Source organism: Pholis gunnellus, assembly GCF_910591455.1.
Source record: "Pholis gunnellus genome assembly, chromosome: 23".
In the NCBI taxonomy this organism is placed as follows: domain Eukaryota; kingdom Metazoa; phylum Chordata; class Actinopteri; order Perciformes; family Pholidae; genus Pholis; species Pholis gunnellus.
This window is the reverse complement of record NC_136550.1, coordinates 10360839-10381037: the sequence shown is the minus strand read 5'-3', so window position 1 is coordinate 10381037 and position 20199 is coordinate 10360839. Positions and strand designations below refer to the sequence as shown.

At 40.8% G+C, this 20199-nt stretch overlaps 1 protein-coding gene across 1 annotated transcript in view; it reads right to left on the bottom strand.

The window, feature by feature from the left end:
• Positions 1–14356: 14356 nt before the first annotated feature.
• Positions 14357–20199, bottom strand: part of plcb3 (phospholipase C, beta 3 (phosphatidylinositol-specific)) — a 43348-nt gene continuing 37505 nt past the window's right edge. The window contains exons 27-34 of the mRNA XM_079185294.1: positions 20079–20188; positions 19813–19922; positions 19482–19641; positions 18952–19028; positions 18668–18757; positions 18436–18493; positions 17969–18055; positions 14357–17872 (exon numbers count right to left, since the gene is read on the bottom strand). Of these exons, the coding sequence (XP_079041420.1) occupies positions 17555–17872; positions 17969–18055; positions 18436–18493; positions 18668–18757; positions 18952–19028; positions 19482–19641; positions 19813–19922; positions 20079–20188 (1010 nt within the window). The 3' untranslated portion in view covers positions 14357–17554. The remainder of the gene's footprint in view (positions 17873–17968; positions 18056–18435; positions 18494–18667; positions 18758–18951; positions 19029–19481; positions 19642–19812; positions 19923–20078; positions 20189–20199) is intronic.

The window sequence follows — 20199 nt, the reverse complement described above, 5'->3', positions numbered from 1 at the left end:
ATGGAGAGGAGAGGGGAGGGAGAGAGACCCACTGCCAATATGAAGAGAGAGAGAAAGAGAGAGGGAGAGATGGAGGAGTCTTTAAACCGGAACCGGACGAGAGAGGATCGATATTGTCAAAAACTATTTTGAGTGTTTCAGATTAGATTTTTTCTCCCCTTTTATTTATTTCCTGAAAAGCCGAATTTCCTCACGAAACACTACGAATCTCAAACTATATCCAAACATGTTTTGGATTAGCAGCTCTTGAAAGGAGACCCGTCATCTATCCAGTGATGAAAACACTTCTAGAATACATAAACCATCTAAATTGAGATTATTTAACAGAAAGAATTAATGAGAAAATTGCATTGCAGGTTTTAAATCATCCATGATCATCGGTGGACAACGCTGTTTAATAGTGTACACAAGGCTGATATTGTTCCAGTATACTGCCAAACCAGCAGGAGAGCAGGAGAGGTCGACAACAAGGGGAGCTGTTAGCCGGCCTCTGAAGGAGACAACGGAGATGAAGAAGAATGATAAAGGTGGAAGATAAAAGTGAAAAGGTGAGGGAGCAGACTGGAGGCAACAAAGCTAGAGAAAGGTCTGAACACAGTCCATGAAGAGACCGGGGAAATAATAAAATAAGAAGAACAGATGGCAAAAGCATTCTACACCCCCTCCTCACTCTCTCTCTCGCTTTTTCTGTCTTTACAATCTCCTCGTCACGGGATTGGTGGATCCTCCCATTATGCCCACTGAACTGTATCTTATGCTACCAGTGACTTATTACTTTAAAGCCCTCTTCCCCCAACTACACACGCACACACACTAAGACACACACACACACGTTGGGGCCCTCAGGTGAATCTGCTGTGGAGAACCACTCACAAATTTGCGGGCGAAGAGGCAAGATAAAAACTGACAATTGGTCTTTTTCCCTTCTCTTGTTGAATACACTGTGCAAAATAGTCCCTCCACCCGACAACACACACACACACACACACACACACACTCGCATACTGTACTCTCTTTCCTACGAACACTCTACAGACTGTAAACAGTCCTCCGTCCCTCCCTCTTGCCTTACTCTTATCTCCCCCGTAGGAATTGTCTTAAATTTGTGATAATGAAACGCTGTAGTCACCACCAACCAACCCTCTTTTTAATTGAGCCAATCCCAAGTCCCTCTCCTTTTATGCCAATCAACAGCTTCATTTATCCCACAAAGAACCCCCCCCCCTTTTTTTTTAAAACTTCAATGGCGTCACGTGTTGATGTTGTTACCGTGCAATTGTAAAAAATAAAAAAGACATAACTATACTGTAGTATGGAGAGCTGGAGATAAAGAACGTTAAAGAAGGCGGTTTTGGAAGGTGGATTGTAACATGGAGGATCAAGATGTTGGAAAGCAAAATAGCTGTGTGATAAGCAGAGAGTACAAAGTCTGGAGGTCAACGAACGAGACAAAATTGGGACCAATCAGAATGAAGGATGTGACCTTGACAACGACAAAGAAGATGATGGCGACCGCAGTGTTGATGACAAATGAAAACTATGACCTTGTCCAGTGTTTCTAATTGTTCATGATAATATGAGAAACTTTTATTGATGTGTGTGAGAAAACACTGATATTTAAGTATTAATTTAATAATTATGTGAAGTCCCCCTCTTTGTAAGGAAAACCCCAGAGGATGAAAAGGAAAATCCATGTTCCCTTTTCCCTCAGGAAAACAGTTCAAGAAGACGTTTAAAGAAAATCCATCACAAGGGAAAAAGGCTGTAAGATGGTGAACATGAAACCAGAGATTCACAGACGGAGAGAAGAATCGAACGCTCTGAGGGAAATGTACGGCAACTCTGAAATATCGCATGACTGTTCTGCAGCAGCTGTAATGTTGGGACGTTTCTTTGTACGCAAAACAAAAAAATCAGAAGTCCTCTGTTATCCAAAGATCTATCAGCAGAACACTGTCACAGATCACCCATTCATTTTCAGTGTGCCGTTTTACCTCGCAGGCATTGTACGAGTCCCACAAGCTGCTAGTTGTACGTAAAAAAATATTCATCAAGGTGTTCACACTACGGATGAATGTGCTTAAGCATTGGTATATTTGAGCCTGTGTCCAAAAGCTGTGCTCACTTTTTTGTTTTTGTGAAAAAGTGTGTTGATTCAGGCATTGGATGTGTGAATGTGAAAGTAAGATATCAGAGTATTATGCCACATATCTTGTGAAATCAACCATTTTGTTATTGTTTGTGTTGAATCCACATTATGTCTATGTGGACACCCCTACCTTGCCCAGGGGCTGGACTGAAGCTGGACAGAAGGGCTGGCATATGGTTTGTCAGTGCAGATGATTATTAAATGTAATCCCTTTGCGTAGAACAGCACAGAAGAAAACAATTCTCTGCAACCGTTTCCTCCTCAACTGCCCACAAAGCTCGTTGTAAACTTCAAGGAAAATCCTGAGAGAAAACAATAATTTAGCAATTTGTTATACCCTATTCACTAAGAGAAAAATGGGACTGAAAACAACAATTTACCTGCCCACCATCCGCCTTGTTAAATATGGACAAATTACCCACTACTTTCAGCTCAATGTAAATGCAGGCTTTACAAAACCAGCTCAGTCGTGACCGGGCTAAACACAACACGAGCTTGTCCACAGCCCTGTTAAAGTCTGCGCTTGCACAAATGGAAGATAAATGGGGAATTGGAGCAGAGGGGCAATGATGTGCTGGGGTGAAAATGCCTGTAAGCATCAACCCTCCGGTCAAATTGGACATTTTAAATGCAACGCCAGTTCCTTGCACTCTCGGTCAGCTATAAAGTAAAGCAGAAAGTGAAATATTCTAATCTTTCACTGTAGAATCTGCCAAAGCAGTCGTGAAAATGACTATGGTTCTCCGGCTTGGAGCTACTGCATCAGCTGGCCACCTGCTGTGATGCTCTTTCTCTACTTCAAAGGAATATTACTTCGCTTTTTAACATCGTTGTCTAGAAATTAGACACAAGTTTCCAGATCACTGGATCTTGTAGAGACACTTCAGCATGCTAAGTGTTTGCAGGGCCGTAGCCAGGATTTTAGAAGTGCCGAGGTCATGAGCCACCCAATGCAACTCCACCCATTGTCTGCCACACCCCAAAAGGAAAATTACAAATGTGTTATTTGAATTGTTCATGTTTAATTTATTCAGTTAGCTGTTCATTTCTATGTCCAGGCAATTGTATTTCCCTACACATGCACATCTAAATGTTGCTCCAAAGACACATTGTGACAAATTGCTGAATCATTTGTTTCTTTTTTTATTGGCCTGAAGGTAGAATCTTCAGCCGGTATGAACCATGGTGAATTATCTTAGTTTAGTAGCATGCTAGCATTTGCTAATTAGCACTACACTTACATCTGAGGCTGATGGGAATGTCATTAGTTGTGCAGGTATTTGGTTGTACACCAAAGTATTGGAGAAATTTAAATGTTCACTTAATGATGGCGCTAGATGAAAAGTGAAGGGATAATCAGAGTGATAACTCTTCATCATAAGTGCAGCAGGAATGTCTTTGCCAAATGTAATTAAAATCCATTCAAGATTTGTCTAAACATTTCACTCAAAGCCTCTAACGTGAACCTCATGGTGGCGCTAGATGGACAACTCAGAGAATCAACGAAGTCGTCCTCCTGGCAACGTGAGCGTTATAACATTTCACAACAGTCGATCTAATAGCTGTAGAGTGATTTCAGTCTGGGCCATAGTGGGGGACTGGCTGGACAACATTGACGTCCCTACAGTGAGTGTCAATCGTTGAATGTTATCTTTCCTCACAAATCTAAAGTTCCCTGAAAAAAATACAAAATGTATGACCACAGTGTCCTCAATCGCAGCCCTGGATGCTTGTTGACACGGTGTTTGAATACGTCAACCAGCTCAAACTGTCCCGACAAACCATCCAGATCCTTTCACTGTCTCAGCTACTGTCATCGGTCATCTCCGTAGTGCGCAGTAGCGAGTAAACCCTCCGCGACAAAGGTCATCCACCGGTTGCCAGTTTTGACATGACTGGCTTGTTGGCATGGCTCCTGGCCTCTGGTGAGCCAGGACGTCTGCTGTGCCAAACTGTGTTTCTCAATGACTAAAGCTTCTGTAACCAGTTCAGGAATGAGTGGGCAGGTTAATAGAGCTGCTGACGCCACAGGAACACACGAATACTGGGACTGATTTAGAAATGTAGGCTTTTTAAAGGCTGATAAGCCTTGCTGGAGGACAAATGAGTGTGTGTGTGTGCGCGTGTGTGTGCGTGTGTGCGCACATGCTTTTTAAGTGAGTGAAGAAATGCAACCATATTTTTAGTCTCTTGCCTGTTGCTTAGCGACCATCTATCTGCAAGCCGTTGTCTTCTTGACTGTGTGTGTGTGTGTGTGTGTGTGTGTGTGTGTGTGTGTGTGTGTGTGTGTGTGTGTGTGTGTGTGTGTGTGTGTGTGTGTGTGTGTGTGTGTTGTGTGTGTGTGTGTGTGTGTGTGTGTGTGTGTCATTCTCTTTTGATGTTTCTCATTTTATCTGCTTGCCCTTCTTCTAGTGAATGTGACAATTCTCATTCATTTTTTTCTCTCCCTGCGGGCAAATTTCAACATATATTATGCATAATGTTCATCCTTTTCTCCAATGTGTTCCTTGTGCCTCCCCTTGTTTGCATGTTCATCCATTGTGCTTAAATCTACATGCGTTATTTGTGCCTTTTGTGTGAGTGTGTTTGTTTGTTTCGTTGGTGTTGTAATCTCCTTATAAGGGCTCGCCCTGTGTGTCCCTGGCTGAGTCCCATATGCTAGATTAATCAGTTAGAATGCCAGCCTGGCCCACAGTAACAAATGCCTGGAAATTGGATTCCCTCCGATGTATGTATGTATGAATGTGTGTGTGTGTGTGTGTGTGTGTGTGTGTGTGTGTGTGTGTGCATGTGTGCATGTGTGTGTTTGACGGTAAGAGAGAGGCAGGGAGATTGTACCTGGTACTGTCCCTTGCCAGGTGTGTGTGTGTCTGTGTGGTGTGTGTGTGCGTGTGTCTACCTGTCAAATCAGATTAGATGTATAATCGATCTGGCTGGCAATCAAGACTGGGAATAGATGGTGGCACATTGCTTGAAAAAGTGTGAAAAGTGTGGTGTATGTGTGTGTGTGTATGTTTGTGCAATACACAGACACACTACTTGCTTTGTCATTTTTTAACTTCTACAGACTATTAAAATACTATATTTCTCAGTAATGTCACACGACACGAACTTGGTTTGAAAATGATTGAAGTGGTGGCCTGAGAGGAAAACTGAAGTGTGTTTATTTCACTCTAAGTGCAAGTGCAGGGTTGATTTGTGGTGCATTATGTGTATTAACAGACATCACTATATGTATCTGAGTTTGAAATATGAAGATTATCTGTAAAAAAAATATCTGTATTCTGATAAAACTGGAGGCCGGCGACATTATTAATGTCATGTCAGGCTCACTTTATAATTACCCCAAAGGTATTTAACTGACCACAAGTCATTTATTTATGTAGATTTAGTAGCCACATAAGTCATCACATTTAAATATATCGAGTCAAATAGTAGGTACCATGTGTATGCTTTTAATTGTTGAATGTCCACCTTTCCCAATTCGCTTAAACCCCAAATTTAGACAAAAGATTTCAAGGGCGCGACCTCAGCGTCCTCAGCGTAGTTCCAACGCTGAGGACGCTGAACGTTCAGCTGCAGTGCCGCATCGTGATGAGGTTACTTCTTCAATGCTGTTGTATGCTTTGTTAAACGTTACGTTGAGATTAAGATATAATGTAAAGGATTTCGTTATTGAATGCAAAAAGAAATACTGAACAAGCTTGTAAAGAACCAGTATTTCCATAAACGTATTATTTGTGCTTTGCTGCATTTCACATTTTGAAATAACTCCTAGTGAGTGAGTGTGTGAGAGAGAGTTTATTAATCAGGCACTATTTATATCTGTGTTTTTTTATTTTATACCTGTCTTTTATCCCTCTCTCTTTATTATTAGCCACTCTATTAATTGTAATAATATGACCATGCAGCCCTATTCATGAGGTCACAAAGTGCTTTTGATATAGTTAAGTGGTATTTAAATGTCTCCTTTTACTTTACAAATGCTTTATTATTGTTCAATTTGTCTCCATTGTTTTGTGTTGTTTTAGTGATTTGCTTTGTAAAAAAAAAAAAAAAAAGCCCTCTGAGAGTAGAATAGCAAATTAGCATAGTAACAATTTACAATGGGTGTGCTCTTATCCCCTTTTTTTAAATGTGAGTGCGAGTGTGTGTGTGGATGTGTGCATTTCTTCAGATCATCCTGCCCATGAGTGTGTCGATGCATGAATAAAACTCATTCTGAATACAGTGTTGATGTTGGAAATGTCGTAGTAAAGAGTAAAGTATTTTTAAACGCTGACAATGACATGACATGAAAAACGATATAGATGTTTACAAAGACCAAACTTTTCTTTTCTCTCTCTTTTTTTTTTTCAAAGATGAAATAAAACTTTGACTGACAAAATGCTCAGGAGAGCGTCTGTATCTTTTCTACGGATCGAGAAGAAGTCTTAACTTAATTACAGCTGAGCATATTCTTAAAATGAAGACGCTAATTTCACCTAATGCTTAGCAATCAACACATAGACTGCATTATGTCATCTTATTTAGATCTAACTGATTAACTGGTTGGTAAATTAGCCATGGCCCTGCTTTATATTTGCATTTGCAGGCTTCCCTTAAAATGTTAGATACTCACATTTGACACACATTCAACATATGACCTGTGTCTGGGTGGTCAGAGGACAGATTTCTGTAACCTGAAAGGAGAGGCTCACCTATCGTTGTATAAGCCTGCGGCCTCTTGACCTCTCCTGACATTTCTTATTGTTTTCCATACCTTGATTTAATGCAGTCATATGTGAGTGTAATTAAAGAATGGATTTGGAAAAGTACTGAAAAGAGGCACTGAATCGGCCCTCGTCGTTTACAAATTTCAGCTGAATATTCAGTTGGCTAAATTAGCCAAATAAAGTGGTATGTCTTTGTATGTCGTTTTACTGTCTCTTTAGCATGAAATTCCCTATTTGTCGTACCCTCCAGCTCAGCAAGGAAACACTGTCTGGACTAAAAAGGATTTACATTCAGAACATGTATTTTCCCACCTCCGGTAGCTGAAGCCTCATATTGACTTTGGCTGAACTTTAGAATGCACTCTTGCCGAGAACGAGGATAGTAGATTTGGTCCATCAACTCCGAAACTTCATCAAAATTGAATCTATCTTTGACCGAGCTAAAATCTATGCAGAAGACCTGGTGACCTTACAGCCATACTAGCGGCGCTGTAAGGCTGTACTTAAACACAGTGGCGCTTTCATGCACGCAAACCCTTTCAGCTTAATCCACTAGCAGATAATTGATATTGCATGACATGTGCTAAATATGGTGGCCTTCTGCCATCTTTGGTATTACATTGGGCTATCATGAAAATGACCAATCACTTGACATAATAAAAGAGGTCACAGCACATAAAGGACAGTGTCAACACAGAAATGATGACTTACTGTTTGATGCCAAGTGCAATTTGATCTGCGATAATGTGCTGAAGCATTTCCATTTGACATATTCTATAAGAACGCATGCATTTTCTGTGTCTTGAGTTTACGTTCTTTTATCTGCCACAGTTCAATCATTAATAATAATTAGAAATCCTAAATTATTTGAGGAAATTCTCAGATGAATTTTTCAGCTGAGAACTGTTGAGCTTAATCTCTACCAAATGTGTCCAGACACATCATTCCTCATTTTTAGAGTCTGGAGTCAGGCCTCTCATAAAAACAGAACATATTGATTTCCCAGTCAAAATGCGAATGAAAAGGCCTTTTGGGAGGAACAAGTTACTGAAACGTATGCTTATAGGAGCACCGTTATAAGTGTGCATTTACAAAAGAAGAGATAGTCCTCCTCCAAACATTTGATCCATTTCAGCTGAGGCCTGTCTGACATGAATGGCCTCACCAAAGCGATATATCATGCTGTATCAACAAATTTGACTAAACAGGGGATAAATCCAGATTTCTCATCATCTTTCTGGTGAAATAGCAACGGAAAGGTACATCAGCATCTCAAAGGGTTTACAAACGTTGGGCCTGCCTGAATCAAGCAAACAAGAGGAGAATAAGCTGGTTGCTGGTTGTGGCGGGAGTGGTTCTGATGACAGGTTTATGCCTACTTGGTGGCTGACAGTCTTTGAGCAAGACACCACAGTGAACTGTTTACAGTAACTCTTCATTTCCATGGCTTGCAAATGCTCCCACATCTCATAGAAGTATGTGAAGCGGCAAAGTATTTTATAGTCTTATACAGCAATTCATCAATCTGCTTAACAATGGGTGTAATGAAAATGTGTGATGTGAAATGGGCAGCTAGTGACAAACCCACAGCGGATTGTCTCCCAACTCTACAGTTACTCTCCAGAGAGCCTTTTTAGCTCATTGCCTACTATTGCATACTAAAGTTTCGGGCTTTTCGAAAGCAAGATACTTCTTTGCTCATTTCAAGGAACTATGTTGAAACGATAACTCAATTAAGTAGATGTATTTATGCTCATTTCTGCCTGTACCTGCTGTGAGTCAGAACTGCTATTTGCAAAGTTCTTGACGACAAACTGGTTTACATAAAATGTCATGTCACATCGCATCACTCTTAAATACAGAATAATGTTCACTTAGGTTGACATTCAACCGGTAAATCTGAGGGGTTAGCCTCTATGACCTGCTTGTTGGAGGTCAACCTGCAAACTCTCCTGGTTTGTGTTTTGCTTTCTATCATTTATTTCGCTAAACAGCCTCATCAGCATTCACCTATGCTTTTTAGCTGTTATCTAACCTGGCAACATGAAAAAGTACACAATCATATTTATAGCACTGGCCAGAGGGGAGTGGTTGTTGGAGATTAAACACTCACGCATACACACACCTGGGACCTGACCAGCACAACTGCTGTGTTGACCCCTTGGCCAATAAACAGCTCCACTGTTCCCTGATTTGTTCTGAGGCACTTTGGGAATGGAGCACGAAGAAGGGAGGGTGAATGTTTTTTTCTCCGCATTATGTTCCAGGTGTGTGTCTGTCCATTTACCAACTTTCTGAGACTGAGCTAATTAATTAAAAAGAAATCCAAACTTTGACTTAGAGGTTTGAAACTGTTTATGTTCTGCATGTTTTCCCTCTGTTGCCATTTTTTCCTCCCCCTCCTCTCGTTCTTCTCCGTCAGTTTCCGAACAACAAAGTGGCAGCTGTTATTCCCAAAGCGACCCCGCGGTAACCACGGCAGCAAGACAAGTCTCCATCCTCCGCTGGAGGAGAACAAGACGAAGAGACAAAGAGTAAACACAACAGTCCTGAGGGAGAGATAGAGAAGCGCAGGAGGAACGTCAAGACGGGAGACGCAGACAGAGACCGACAGGGAAAAAAAGATGGAGCGCTACAAAGTGTGTGAGGAGGAAGAGAGAAAGAAAAGCAGACAGACCGGTAGGATTGTAAATGTGACCAGAATATGAGGCAAACAGACACAGGGAGAGAAAGCAATAAGCAAATGGAAGCATGAGAGAGGAGTGACACAGATTTATCCTGTGGGATGAGGAAGCAGACAGGAAGCCACATGCTACGTTGATCGTCTCCCCTCTCCTGCGTCCAAATGTTTGCCTTCACACATGAACTGATTTTGACACAGTTGGTTAATTGGTATATATATATATATATATATATAATCCAATAAATCCAATGAGAGGAGGGACTAATGTCTAGAGAGTGAAAGGGGATTTACAGAACAGTTCAGAGAATCGTGAAAGGAAAAAACAAAGCGCAATGTCAGCGAGGATAGAGCAAGAGGAAATAGAAACAGACAGGCTGGAGTAAGAGGATGAGCGGGATAAAAAGGAAACAGTACTTTGCAATCAAGAGAGAGAGAGCAGAGAGCGGTGGCTGCGAGGGTGAGCACCGAACTTTTTCAGAGTCCAGGGAGAAAATGAGAGTGAGAGGGAGAAAGAGAGGTTAAAAAAAAGGGGACTGGTGAATAAGTGGGAGAAGGATCAGAGTGAAATGAAGCTTTTCTTGGTGGGATTAAAGTAAAGTTGTTATTTGGAGAGATGAGGATGATTAAAGCTAGAAAAAATATTTTGTGAAATAGAAAGTTGGAACAGAGTTCAGAGGTGACGTGCCAATTTGTTTATGATGTTTTCGACATTTTGAAATGACGCAGGTGGATATCTGAATGCAATACTGAGCCCGAATTAAATGTCCATAATATCCCAAACCAATTGCCTCCCGTGACATTCTGTTATGTTGCTGATTACTGCAGCAGGTAATGAGTGATCTGTGATGGATTGTATTCTGCAACTAAACTTGGCGACCCAGCCAAGCAGCGGCAGAGGACGAGAGAGGGATGAGAGGAAGTAAGGGAGGAAAAAAGAGGAAGAAGAATACGAGGGGAGAGTGTGAGGATAAAGCTGCCAGTTGGATACTTTGGCAGCTCATGTGTCACTTCCTTTCTTTGCTGAATAAGGGTGTATGTTTACGTGAGGCATGTACACCATCACAAAAAGAGTAACTACTCCAGCATGTGCGTGTGTGTGTGTGTGTGCCATGAAATGCATGCTTTTTTTAATCCACAGTCCATTTCAATGCTTTCACTTTAAATAGCTTAGATGTAACACACTACTTGACTACTGCATCAAACTGCGCCCCTTAACAAGTGTCTCTCAGGTTAGGAATGACAACTTGTGGAAAGCTGCTGGTTGCATGGCAACAACTGGCACCTTATGCTAGTGCTGTTAGCTAAAGTTAGCCATTTTGGTGGACAACTCAGCAGTTTAATGTGTAAGCGAGATGACAAAGATATATTGTTTTATATGTACATGTTCCTGTCATAAAAAAGTCATAGTATACTATGACTTTTTTCGACATACTACTATAGCATGTCGAAAAAGTCATAAAAAAGTAATAGCATAGTATCACGGGGTTAAGGGTCTTGCTCAAGGACACATTGACGAGCAGAGCCGGGAATCGAACTGCCGATCCTCAGATTGAAGAACGACCCTGCTCTCCACTTAGCCACAGTCGCCCCATATGTTGAAAGAAGTCATAGTAGGCCTATAGCATGTCGAAAACAGTTATACAACAAAAGGCCCACAAACAACTTTAATAAGAAGGATTTGTCTTTTCATGATCTGTTGTTTCCCTCATTTTTTATTATGGATACAATTAAAGTCAGAAAGAGCCGGAGAGACCAAACACTTTGTACACGTGTCATTTACATTCAGTCACGTGAAGCTGATACATTAATTCCAGTGTTCAATAGAAACCATAATCATATTCTGGGTTATTAAATAATGACTTCACTATCAGAATTTCAAAATACATACAGATCCTGCGCTTATAACCAGTACACAGGACACAGTATAAACATTTAAATACAGAGAGAAGACATCTCTACTCTGACTGTGTCTTTATTTGTATAAGTTTAGTGATGATAACCGTTTTTATTCAAATTAGTACAGCGATGATAACTTTCTAGTATTTGTACAGTGATCATGCGTACGGACACAAACTCCCGTCAAAAAACGTTCCAGCTGATAGAGCCAACTGACAGCTGATCCAGCTGTGATCAGCTGATCCCTCTTCATCTGAAACAGACGTAACTTCACGCGACGCTCCTCGCTTGGTTTCCTTGCGTCTCTCCATGAGACTAAGTGAGGGAAAACGGGGTTGCCATTTCAGAGACTTGGGATGTACCTTTAGTATAGCATGTCGAAAAAAGTCGAAGTAAAGTCAATGTATAGCATGTCGAAAAAGATAATAGTAGAGTGTGTCGAAAAAGATAATAGTAAAGTGTGTCGAAAAAAGCATAGCATAGCATGATGAAAAAAGTCATAAAAAGTCATAGTATAGCATGTCAAAGAAGTCATAGTATATCATACCATATTAATATATTAAAGTCCTAGTAAAGTATGCCATATAACATCATAAAAAAAGTCAGTACAGTATCAAATTGGTTATGTTTTGTATTTGTATACTATGATATTTTCAGTCAACTGAGCTTCTTCTTTCCACAATAACCGATCTGATAACCGCTGCACTTATTTTAGAAAGTAACAGAATGAGGCTTTTCCTCTTCACATTACTTGAGCTCTGCCCTGTGGCTGCAGACACACCAGAAGCTTCTTATCTGCTGAAGCTGTTTATTCCTCTCCTTTCTTTCTAATCCATTCTCACACAGTTTATCAGGACTTTTTCACGTGACTTTCGTTTTACTCTAAACCGGTGCAACTTGGACTCGTCGTTACAAAGGATCGTACTTCGCCACATTTTCATCACGATTCCTGACGCGGACCACATCCATCAAGATCTTCAACTGGTAGAACTTCAGTCTTTGGAGACTTGACTTCCACTAATGACCTCACTTTCTGTAAGAACAACCGTTCTGAAAATCTGTATTTGATGCACCATTGTGTAGTTTGAACAATGCAGACACAGCTAGTTTCTTACTCCATTGTGCTCGAGCACGGTATGGTCTCTCTACTTTCTGCAAACACTGCCTCTAAATGAGTTTGAAGGCAAAGCTGTGGCTCAAAACTGAGTGTGTCATATTAAATAAACTCAAAGCACATTACATGGCAAAAAGGGTTAAATAATTGACACTTTTCATTACAAATGGATAGGAACTAAGTGCCAGAAAGCCTGAAATACTCAGAGAAAAGAAATTCACTCTGAACTCAAACAACCACATTCATGACAAGATGTTGTACCAATATTATCAGTCCCGTCTCTGATTGTGCACAAACACACAAAAACAGCAAAGGTTCAGCTCTATAACAGGAAGCTTGAAGTTTATTACTCATATACTTTACATGATTTAATGAAATATTACATGTGGATCATGGTATAGTATTCCCTTATATCCTACATATACAGTGTAAACTAAACTTACTACACATCTTGCCTTATGTAAATCACATGCTCTCTTCACTATCTGAAGAACATGGCTTCTTTTAAATCAATTTCACTCATCTAAAAGTAAAAGATGGTCTCATTATTGAGTGAAACTGGAGAGAAGGAAATGGACCAGTGGTGTAGAGAGAGGAACGAAAACGACATGACAGCCAGAGGCCTCAGGTTGGGCCTGAGGGAGACTAGTCACACCATATGTCCAATCAGACTAAGGTCAAGGAGTGTTTGCGTTTGTAATGCTGAAGCGAGCATACGGTCTATATCTAGGTTTTCAACACACGGCACAATAGCGTGCTGATGTCTCTCTCTGTGTGTGCCAAAGCAGCACAGATCAAATCTAAGCATGCACTTAACAAAACAGAACTTAAGTTAGCCTTTTTAGTGCCAGGGTTTACACTGGAAGTCAATGAAGATCCTGATTGATAAGCTGATATCCAAATGTCTTGCATCCTGTAACTTGTGTTGTAAGAGACAATACTGGCTTCTTCTCGGGAGTTTGACCCATTTTGCACAAAGCCGAACAAGAGTACCGACTCCAAGGTGAGAGCACTATGTGTACTGTGCACATGCTAATGATTTAGCATGTAGTATATTAAGTAATGCTAGGTCATCTCTGTGGGTTGCTTATTATATACGACCCCTTTCACATAATCACTTGGTCCAATGTCAAAAAATAAAAATATGAATTAGTGCAGCGTTTAGTCTGATATCAATCAACAGCTGTAAAATAAAATGTGGCATTTAAAGTCATTTTAAGGTGTTTTGGGTATTTTACCACTCAGTCAAGTCATTACAGTAGTCTAACTATACACAATACAGTATTAAATCGTATCACTACTTTCCAGTCTCAGAGCGAACAGGTACTTAATATCTGTTCTGGTATACTCTGTGAAGCTGCATTGGACTGATTAAAAGAAGAAAAATGTCGTCATTACCTCCCAGCCCAAAGTAAATAGTTTCCATACAGTTCATGTAAATGAATTCAGCAGTTTCTGCTGTTAGCTGTATTAGCTTTTGTTTCCCGATCTACAAGGACACTGTACGTCTAAATGAATACCTGCTGGCTGCTATCTAGAACCAACATGTATTTTTATAGTACAGTAAACAAGTTACAGGTTAAACAAATGAAAGATAACTGTGGTACTTCTGTGGTATTTTTCTAATATTCGTGTCTTTTTTCACTCTTTTCCTCACATTTGCATCTGATTAGTACCAAACAGCTCAAAAACAGACAAAGAAACCTGTGTCGCTTTCAAAATGTTCCTGACGGCTCTTTTGCCAACGGCCACTAAACCTCGTAAAAAAAATTGACGACTATAGCACAAAAAGTAAAAAATCATTTGGAAAATGGTTGTATTGATGTCCAAGTCACAAGCAGCAAAAACACAGAATAGTAAAAGTGCATTTAAACATGAAAAGCATCTCAGCTGAAATGGGGTTGTAGCAAAATGGGATCAAACATAAGAATGAGAAATAATCTGTGTATTTAGTAATAATGTACAAATATAGCTGAATAATTGCCACTGGACGTGGAATGGCTTGGACCACCTCGACCCTAAAAGCAGACAAGCTGCGAGGAATGTATCGTTTTTTTTTAGCAAATAAACCATTTGATTTGAGAAGATGGGTAAACTGTTTTACCACCGTCTCCGTCTACCATAAAGCAAAAGAAAAAAAAAAGAAAAAAAATCACAATTTCTTGTGTCAAAACGAGATAGCTGAGCAAAATCATTTACATACTGCATGCAGTGCAGGAACAGGCTGGCAATCTTTGACTCTTAATTTGTCAGCGATCTAAAGGTCAGCGTACTTATTTCAAGTCAGTGCTGACCCCACAAGGTGTATGCTGTTGTTGCAGTCCTATAACCTACAAGATAAACCAACTATTCCATCACCGCTTTCTTTGTGGTGTCCAACCTGAAAAAGCAGAGCCCCATGATGATCTTAAAATGCTGTGAAAAGATGCACATACTGTGTCTGTAGTTGGGGCTCGATACATTCAAGAAACTGACAGAATGGGTTATTTCTTCCATCTATAAAAACTTAAAATAACCACAAAAGAAAAAGTTGTTAAAATTCCATTTAAATAGATGATAGTTTACAAAGTCGTTTGTGTGAAGGGGGGATAATCAGACAGACAGGCAGCCAGCGCTCACTGAAGGACGGAGGTGGAAGAGGACAAGAAAGAAATGTCAATTTAAAAAAAAGCTTTTCTTTAAAAAAAGAAGAACGTACACTAACTCTTTTCTTTCCTCAGCCTTCATTGTCCTCTGCGGACCTCCGTCCCTCTTCAGCACTTGTAGTCAGTAGTAAAATTCACATAAAACGAACCATGTACACAGAATTCATATACACAGAGTGCCATCATTTTACCACTCAAAGTGGAAAACACAAGAAAGAAAAAAAAAAAACATTGTGTTGCTTAAAAAAAAGAAAGAAACAATCTCCAGTAATGGAAGAAATCAAAAAGTAAGGAAGCTTTGATGGGGACAAAAAGCCAGAATTTGAACATAAAGTACCGTTTGTGCACTACAATCCTATATTCAATATTTGGCTTAAATGGAGTATCTAACAAACTGAGGGAACGGTGTGGAATATTCACCCTAAAATAAAGCTGTGTCCACTGACAACTGTAGAGACAAGAGAACTGAACTAGCAACACACGCTCGCCCCCAACGGCAATAAGAAGGGACACTTTAAAATGTGAGGCTTCAGCGAAATTAAGCATCGAGCTGTCAACTGAGTTGTGACAGGAATTCTTTCCACATAATCAACACACTAAAACAATAAGAATTCATTCAATTGAGCAGATCTACAGTGTAGCAACTAGAACGCAAAGGAATACCCTCATGTGTTTGCCTCATATGGGGATTCAGACTCCAAATACGATTGCATATTCATATTAAAATGTCATAGTGCAGCCTTAAAGCCTCATCTGAAGACTGTCTCCTACAGTGGCGTCACGATTTAAGCAGTGTCCTTCTCTAGGCTGCAAAAGTGGCAAAGTAATTGCACCAACAAACATGGAGAGACAAACACACACACTCACTCATTCACTCACACACACACACACACACACACACACACACAAACAGCAGACTCTTTCCATTTAGTAGGAATAAGCAGATGTCTCATGAAGAGATTAACTTCTCCACACACGCACACACACACAAATACAAGTCGAGTTTAGTAATCAGATATTTGTAAAATTGTATGTGTGTGTGTGTGCGTTTGTGTCTTTTTTTTTTTTCAAACGGGGCAGATTACATGGGATGAGGATCTTAAAGTCTTTTAGCCACTGAACCATTAAACTGTGTGTACGTGTGTGTGTGTGTGTGCGGGTGTGTGTACACATATCACTACGTGTGGATAAAACTTTCATAGATGCCTCAGTAAGTACAGTGCCAGGCAGGTGTGTGTGTGAAAGAGGGTGTTACATCACTAAAACCCTCCCTTCTCTACCCTCACACACACACACACACACACACGCACGCACGCACACACACATACACACACACACTTGTTTCTAGCCAGATGGACGTCTCTGCAACCTTGACTGGACTTTGATTTTGGGTTAAAGGCCAGAGGATGTATCCAGTCCAATGATGCTGCGAATCCAGCTGAGACAGGTGAGTGTGTGTCGGGGTACAGTGGAACAGGATAATCAGGCTCGATGAATAGAGGAATAGATGAATAGATGCTCAAACAACCGGTTTAAAATAAACAGCTACGGCTTTAGCACCGCTTGCTGGTCGTTTCTGAAATTACAGCTAAAACTTTATGAAAAAATGTTTTATCACGTTCTCTCTTGATACTCAATTCTGGAAAATATTGCTCTAACCATGAACATTTCTACTTGAAAAAGTGGAAAAGATTGGTTTTTTTTAACATGTAATCGTAGCACTGAGACATCTCCATAGGCTGCATTTCAGATAGTTCTTCATGTATTTGTTGGACATGAGGCATTATGAAGCAATCTCATTGATCTAATGTTGCTACAAACTAACTCTCAAAAATGAATAATAATCGCTTGGGCCAACTACTGAACAGTGTCAGCCGTTTTTCTAACCCGGCTCCCCTCTCGACAGTTTAAAGCTTTCAAAAAGTGTCAACGAAGAGCTCAAAGCTGTTCCAAACTGAAAGCTGTTGCTGAAACCGTGTGAACATAAAGCTCGTTTGTGTGGCGAAACCAAAGCAAAGCTTACTGACCGGACAAAAATGGAAATGATGCTCAGAAAAAAAAAAAGTATCAACGGATAGGACATTAAAAGCAAGACAGACAGACAAGAAAATGTAAAAAAATCCAAAGTTTGGTTATGATTCTTATGAAATGTTCCCAAAAAAAGTCATGATGTGCATCTGACAAAAACAGCTAAATAAAAAATAATATAGCTCTGTAGTCAAGAACAAAACAGTCTGTAATAAAAAAAAAGGAATAAAATTAGTAAATAATTAATATCATTACTATCCCACATTATAATCATTATGGACCCCACTTGAATCTATCGCATTTTCCTTTTTACAAGTAATCATTTTAACTGAACGACATCTCGGCCTCTGACAGGACGGGAGTAGTGGACGAGGAAGTGGAGTCGGCCAACGACGCGGTGCTATTGTCCATGCTCCTGTTCCAGGTGCTCCGGTTGGGCGTCGACGGGTAAGAGGGCGTGGAGCAGTTGGAGGGCGGGCCCGAGCCGGTGCTGGGGCTCGGGCTGCTGTGGTTGGACAGAGGCGAGAACAGGGCGTCTTTCCTGAGACCTTTGCTCTTGAGCTCCAGCTGAAGGTGCTGGCAGATTTCCTCCGGCAGTCGCTGATACTCCTCCTCTAGTTCCCTTTCCAACTTAGACTGGAGCTGCGTAAGAAACACCCCGGGCGAATATGAAACAAACTGTATTCAAGCACCTCGATGTTTGTGTGAGTCAATGTGGGTTTTTTTTTTTGGGCTCACCGATGGAAGATCATCATCTATTTGTTGCAGCACCTCCCGCTGCCTCAGCATCAGCTTGTCTTGTCTCCTGGTCTGAGCCTCCTCCAGCTGAAGAGGAAGGGAGGAAGATTTGAGTGGGTGACAGGCGGAGGAAAAAGGAGAAATGCATCGGAAGTAGGAAAATATATAGAAAGGAGACATGGGATGGAAAAGTAGAGTGTTAGAGGGGATTTAAACATAAATAAATAATATATATATATATTTAAGGTTGAGAGAAGGAAGGACGGCAAAAAGATATGCGAATTAGGGAGGAACGGAAAGGAAGATAATGTGTGAAAAGAGTCTGAGTAAAGTTGATGACAAAGTCTTTTTTCTGCCACTGTCATCAACTTTACTCCACTCTCGTACTCTATGTACTATAAAGTAGCGAAACGACCATCCTAAGGACCGTTGGTGATAAGAATGTGTGTGCTTGTGCGGGTACTTACCCCGCGGATTAAGGAGACAGAATCTTGAATATGTTTTCTGTTGATCTCATTCAGTTCCCTACAGAGAGAGAGAGAGAGAGAGAGAGAGAGAGAGAGAGAGAGAGATAGGAAGAAGAGCGGGGGAAACACAAGTTAAGAAAAGGATTAAAAGACATGAGAAGTGTGAATCCGAATAAGGTCCAACTGCCAAAATATCCAAGAAACATCTTTGAATTTCAGACAAGTCCATTACGTTTCAGCCTTGTCTTTGTCGCGAATCTTGGCTTCGCAGATGCTGTTTTGTCGCTTCCTGTCCAGGATCTTCTGGAGCTCCTTCTTCTCCCTGCAAAACACAATTACATCACAATATTACACATTATTGTACTGAACTTTTACATTATTGTGAATGTTATTAAGTCCAACATCCTGGAATCAAAATCAAATGGTGAAAAAAAAAAAGAAGAAAGTCCCTCTAGCAGAGATTTCTGGGTTCTGTCCCATCTTCTCTTACGTGCGAGGTGAAACGGCTGCACTTACTTTTCGCACGTCTCCTTGAGCTTCTTCAGCTGAGCTGCTTGGCATTCAACGGTCGTCTCCTTTAACTTCTGCAAGGCCTAAAAAAGACACAGCAGCAGACGACGACCTGTCAGCGAATAGCTGCGCAGATGTACAGAAGTGCCACGTTTCTACGAGGTCAGCTGATGATGAACTCTAGTTCTAGTGCAAGTGTATTTAGGAATTCATGGGAGGGATACAGTGTTATTCCAAGTGTGTCACCTTGAGTAGTTTGGAGAAGTGAATTTACACTTTTCATACATACACGTGTGCACGAGTTGCTTAGTTTGTTTAAGTTAAGTTTTAGTTTATCAAATGTATTTACATAAGGGACCATATACAAAAAATACATTCATCTTAAGAAAGAGAAGAGATGCTTTGTACAAGATTTAGCTACAAGCTAATGTCCATCTGCCAGTCCCTGGCCAGGTGAAATGAAACATTACCACACAGCGCACATTTCTCAGCATCTCCACGACAAATGGACAAAAGCAGATGGTGCACAATCGTACCTCCTGCAGGTGCGTTTGTTGCGTCTCTCTCTCCAGTGAGTGAAGCTGTTGTCGGAGCTTCAGCAGTTGTTGCATCTGCCATTCCCTCAGCTGGACCGTCTGCTTCTCAAACTCCTGATCCAACGCCGTCAGCTCGCGCTGCACCGGGTCATGGGGCTCGCTGAGCATACACAATGAGGCCAGTTTAGTTCCATCCGTCTTTACATCATCAGTCAATCATAAACTTTATCGTATGCTTTCCTCCTTCCCTCCCTCATGTACTGGTACTCCTTGAGATTTTCTCCACTGTTCTCTCTTAATACACCCCATAATTCAATCCATCCATCCCTACTTTTTCTTGATGCTACGTTTGAGGTGCTTCTCCATCTGACTGCGTCTCCTCTGGGTGTCAGATTTAAGCTGGCCACTCCCACTCTTCTGCTCCTTACTCAGATTCCACACCTACAAAACACACACACACACACACACACACACACACACACACACAAGCAAAATGCAGATTAGCGGTTTTGCACCGCATCAGCAAAAACAAGTGCTTTTTGCCAACATAGTGGACTTTTCCACTCAATTTTGTTCGGCATCCGTCTGTGAGTGTACCTTCTTCAGGTGTTTCTTACGCATCTCTTTGACTTCTTTGCTCTGTTTCTTTAGCAGCTTCAGATAGCTCTTCTGCTCCTTCAACTCCTCTATGGACTGGGCCTGGATGTCTGAGAAACAA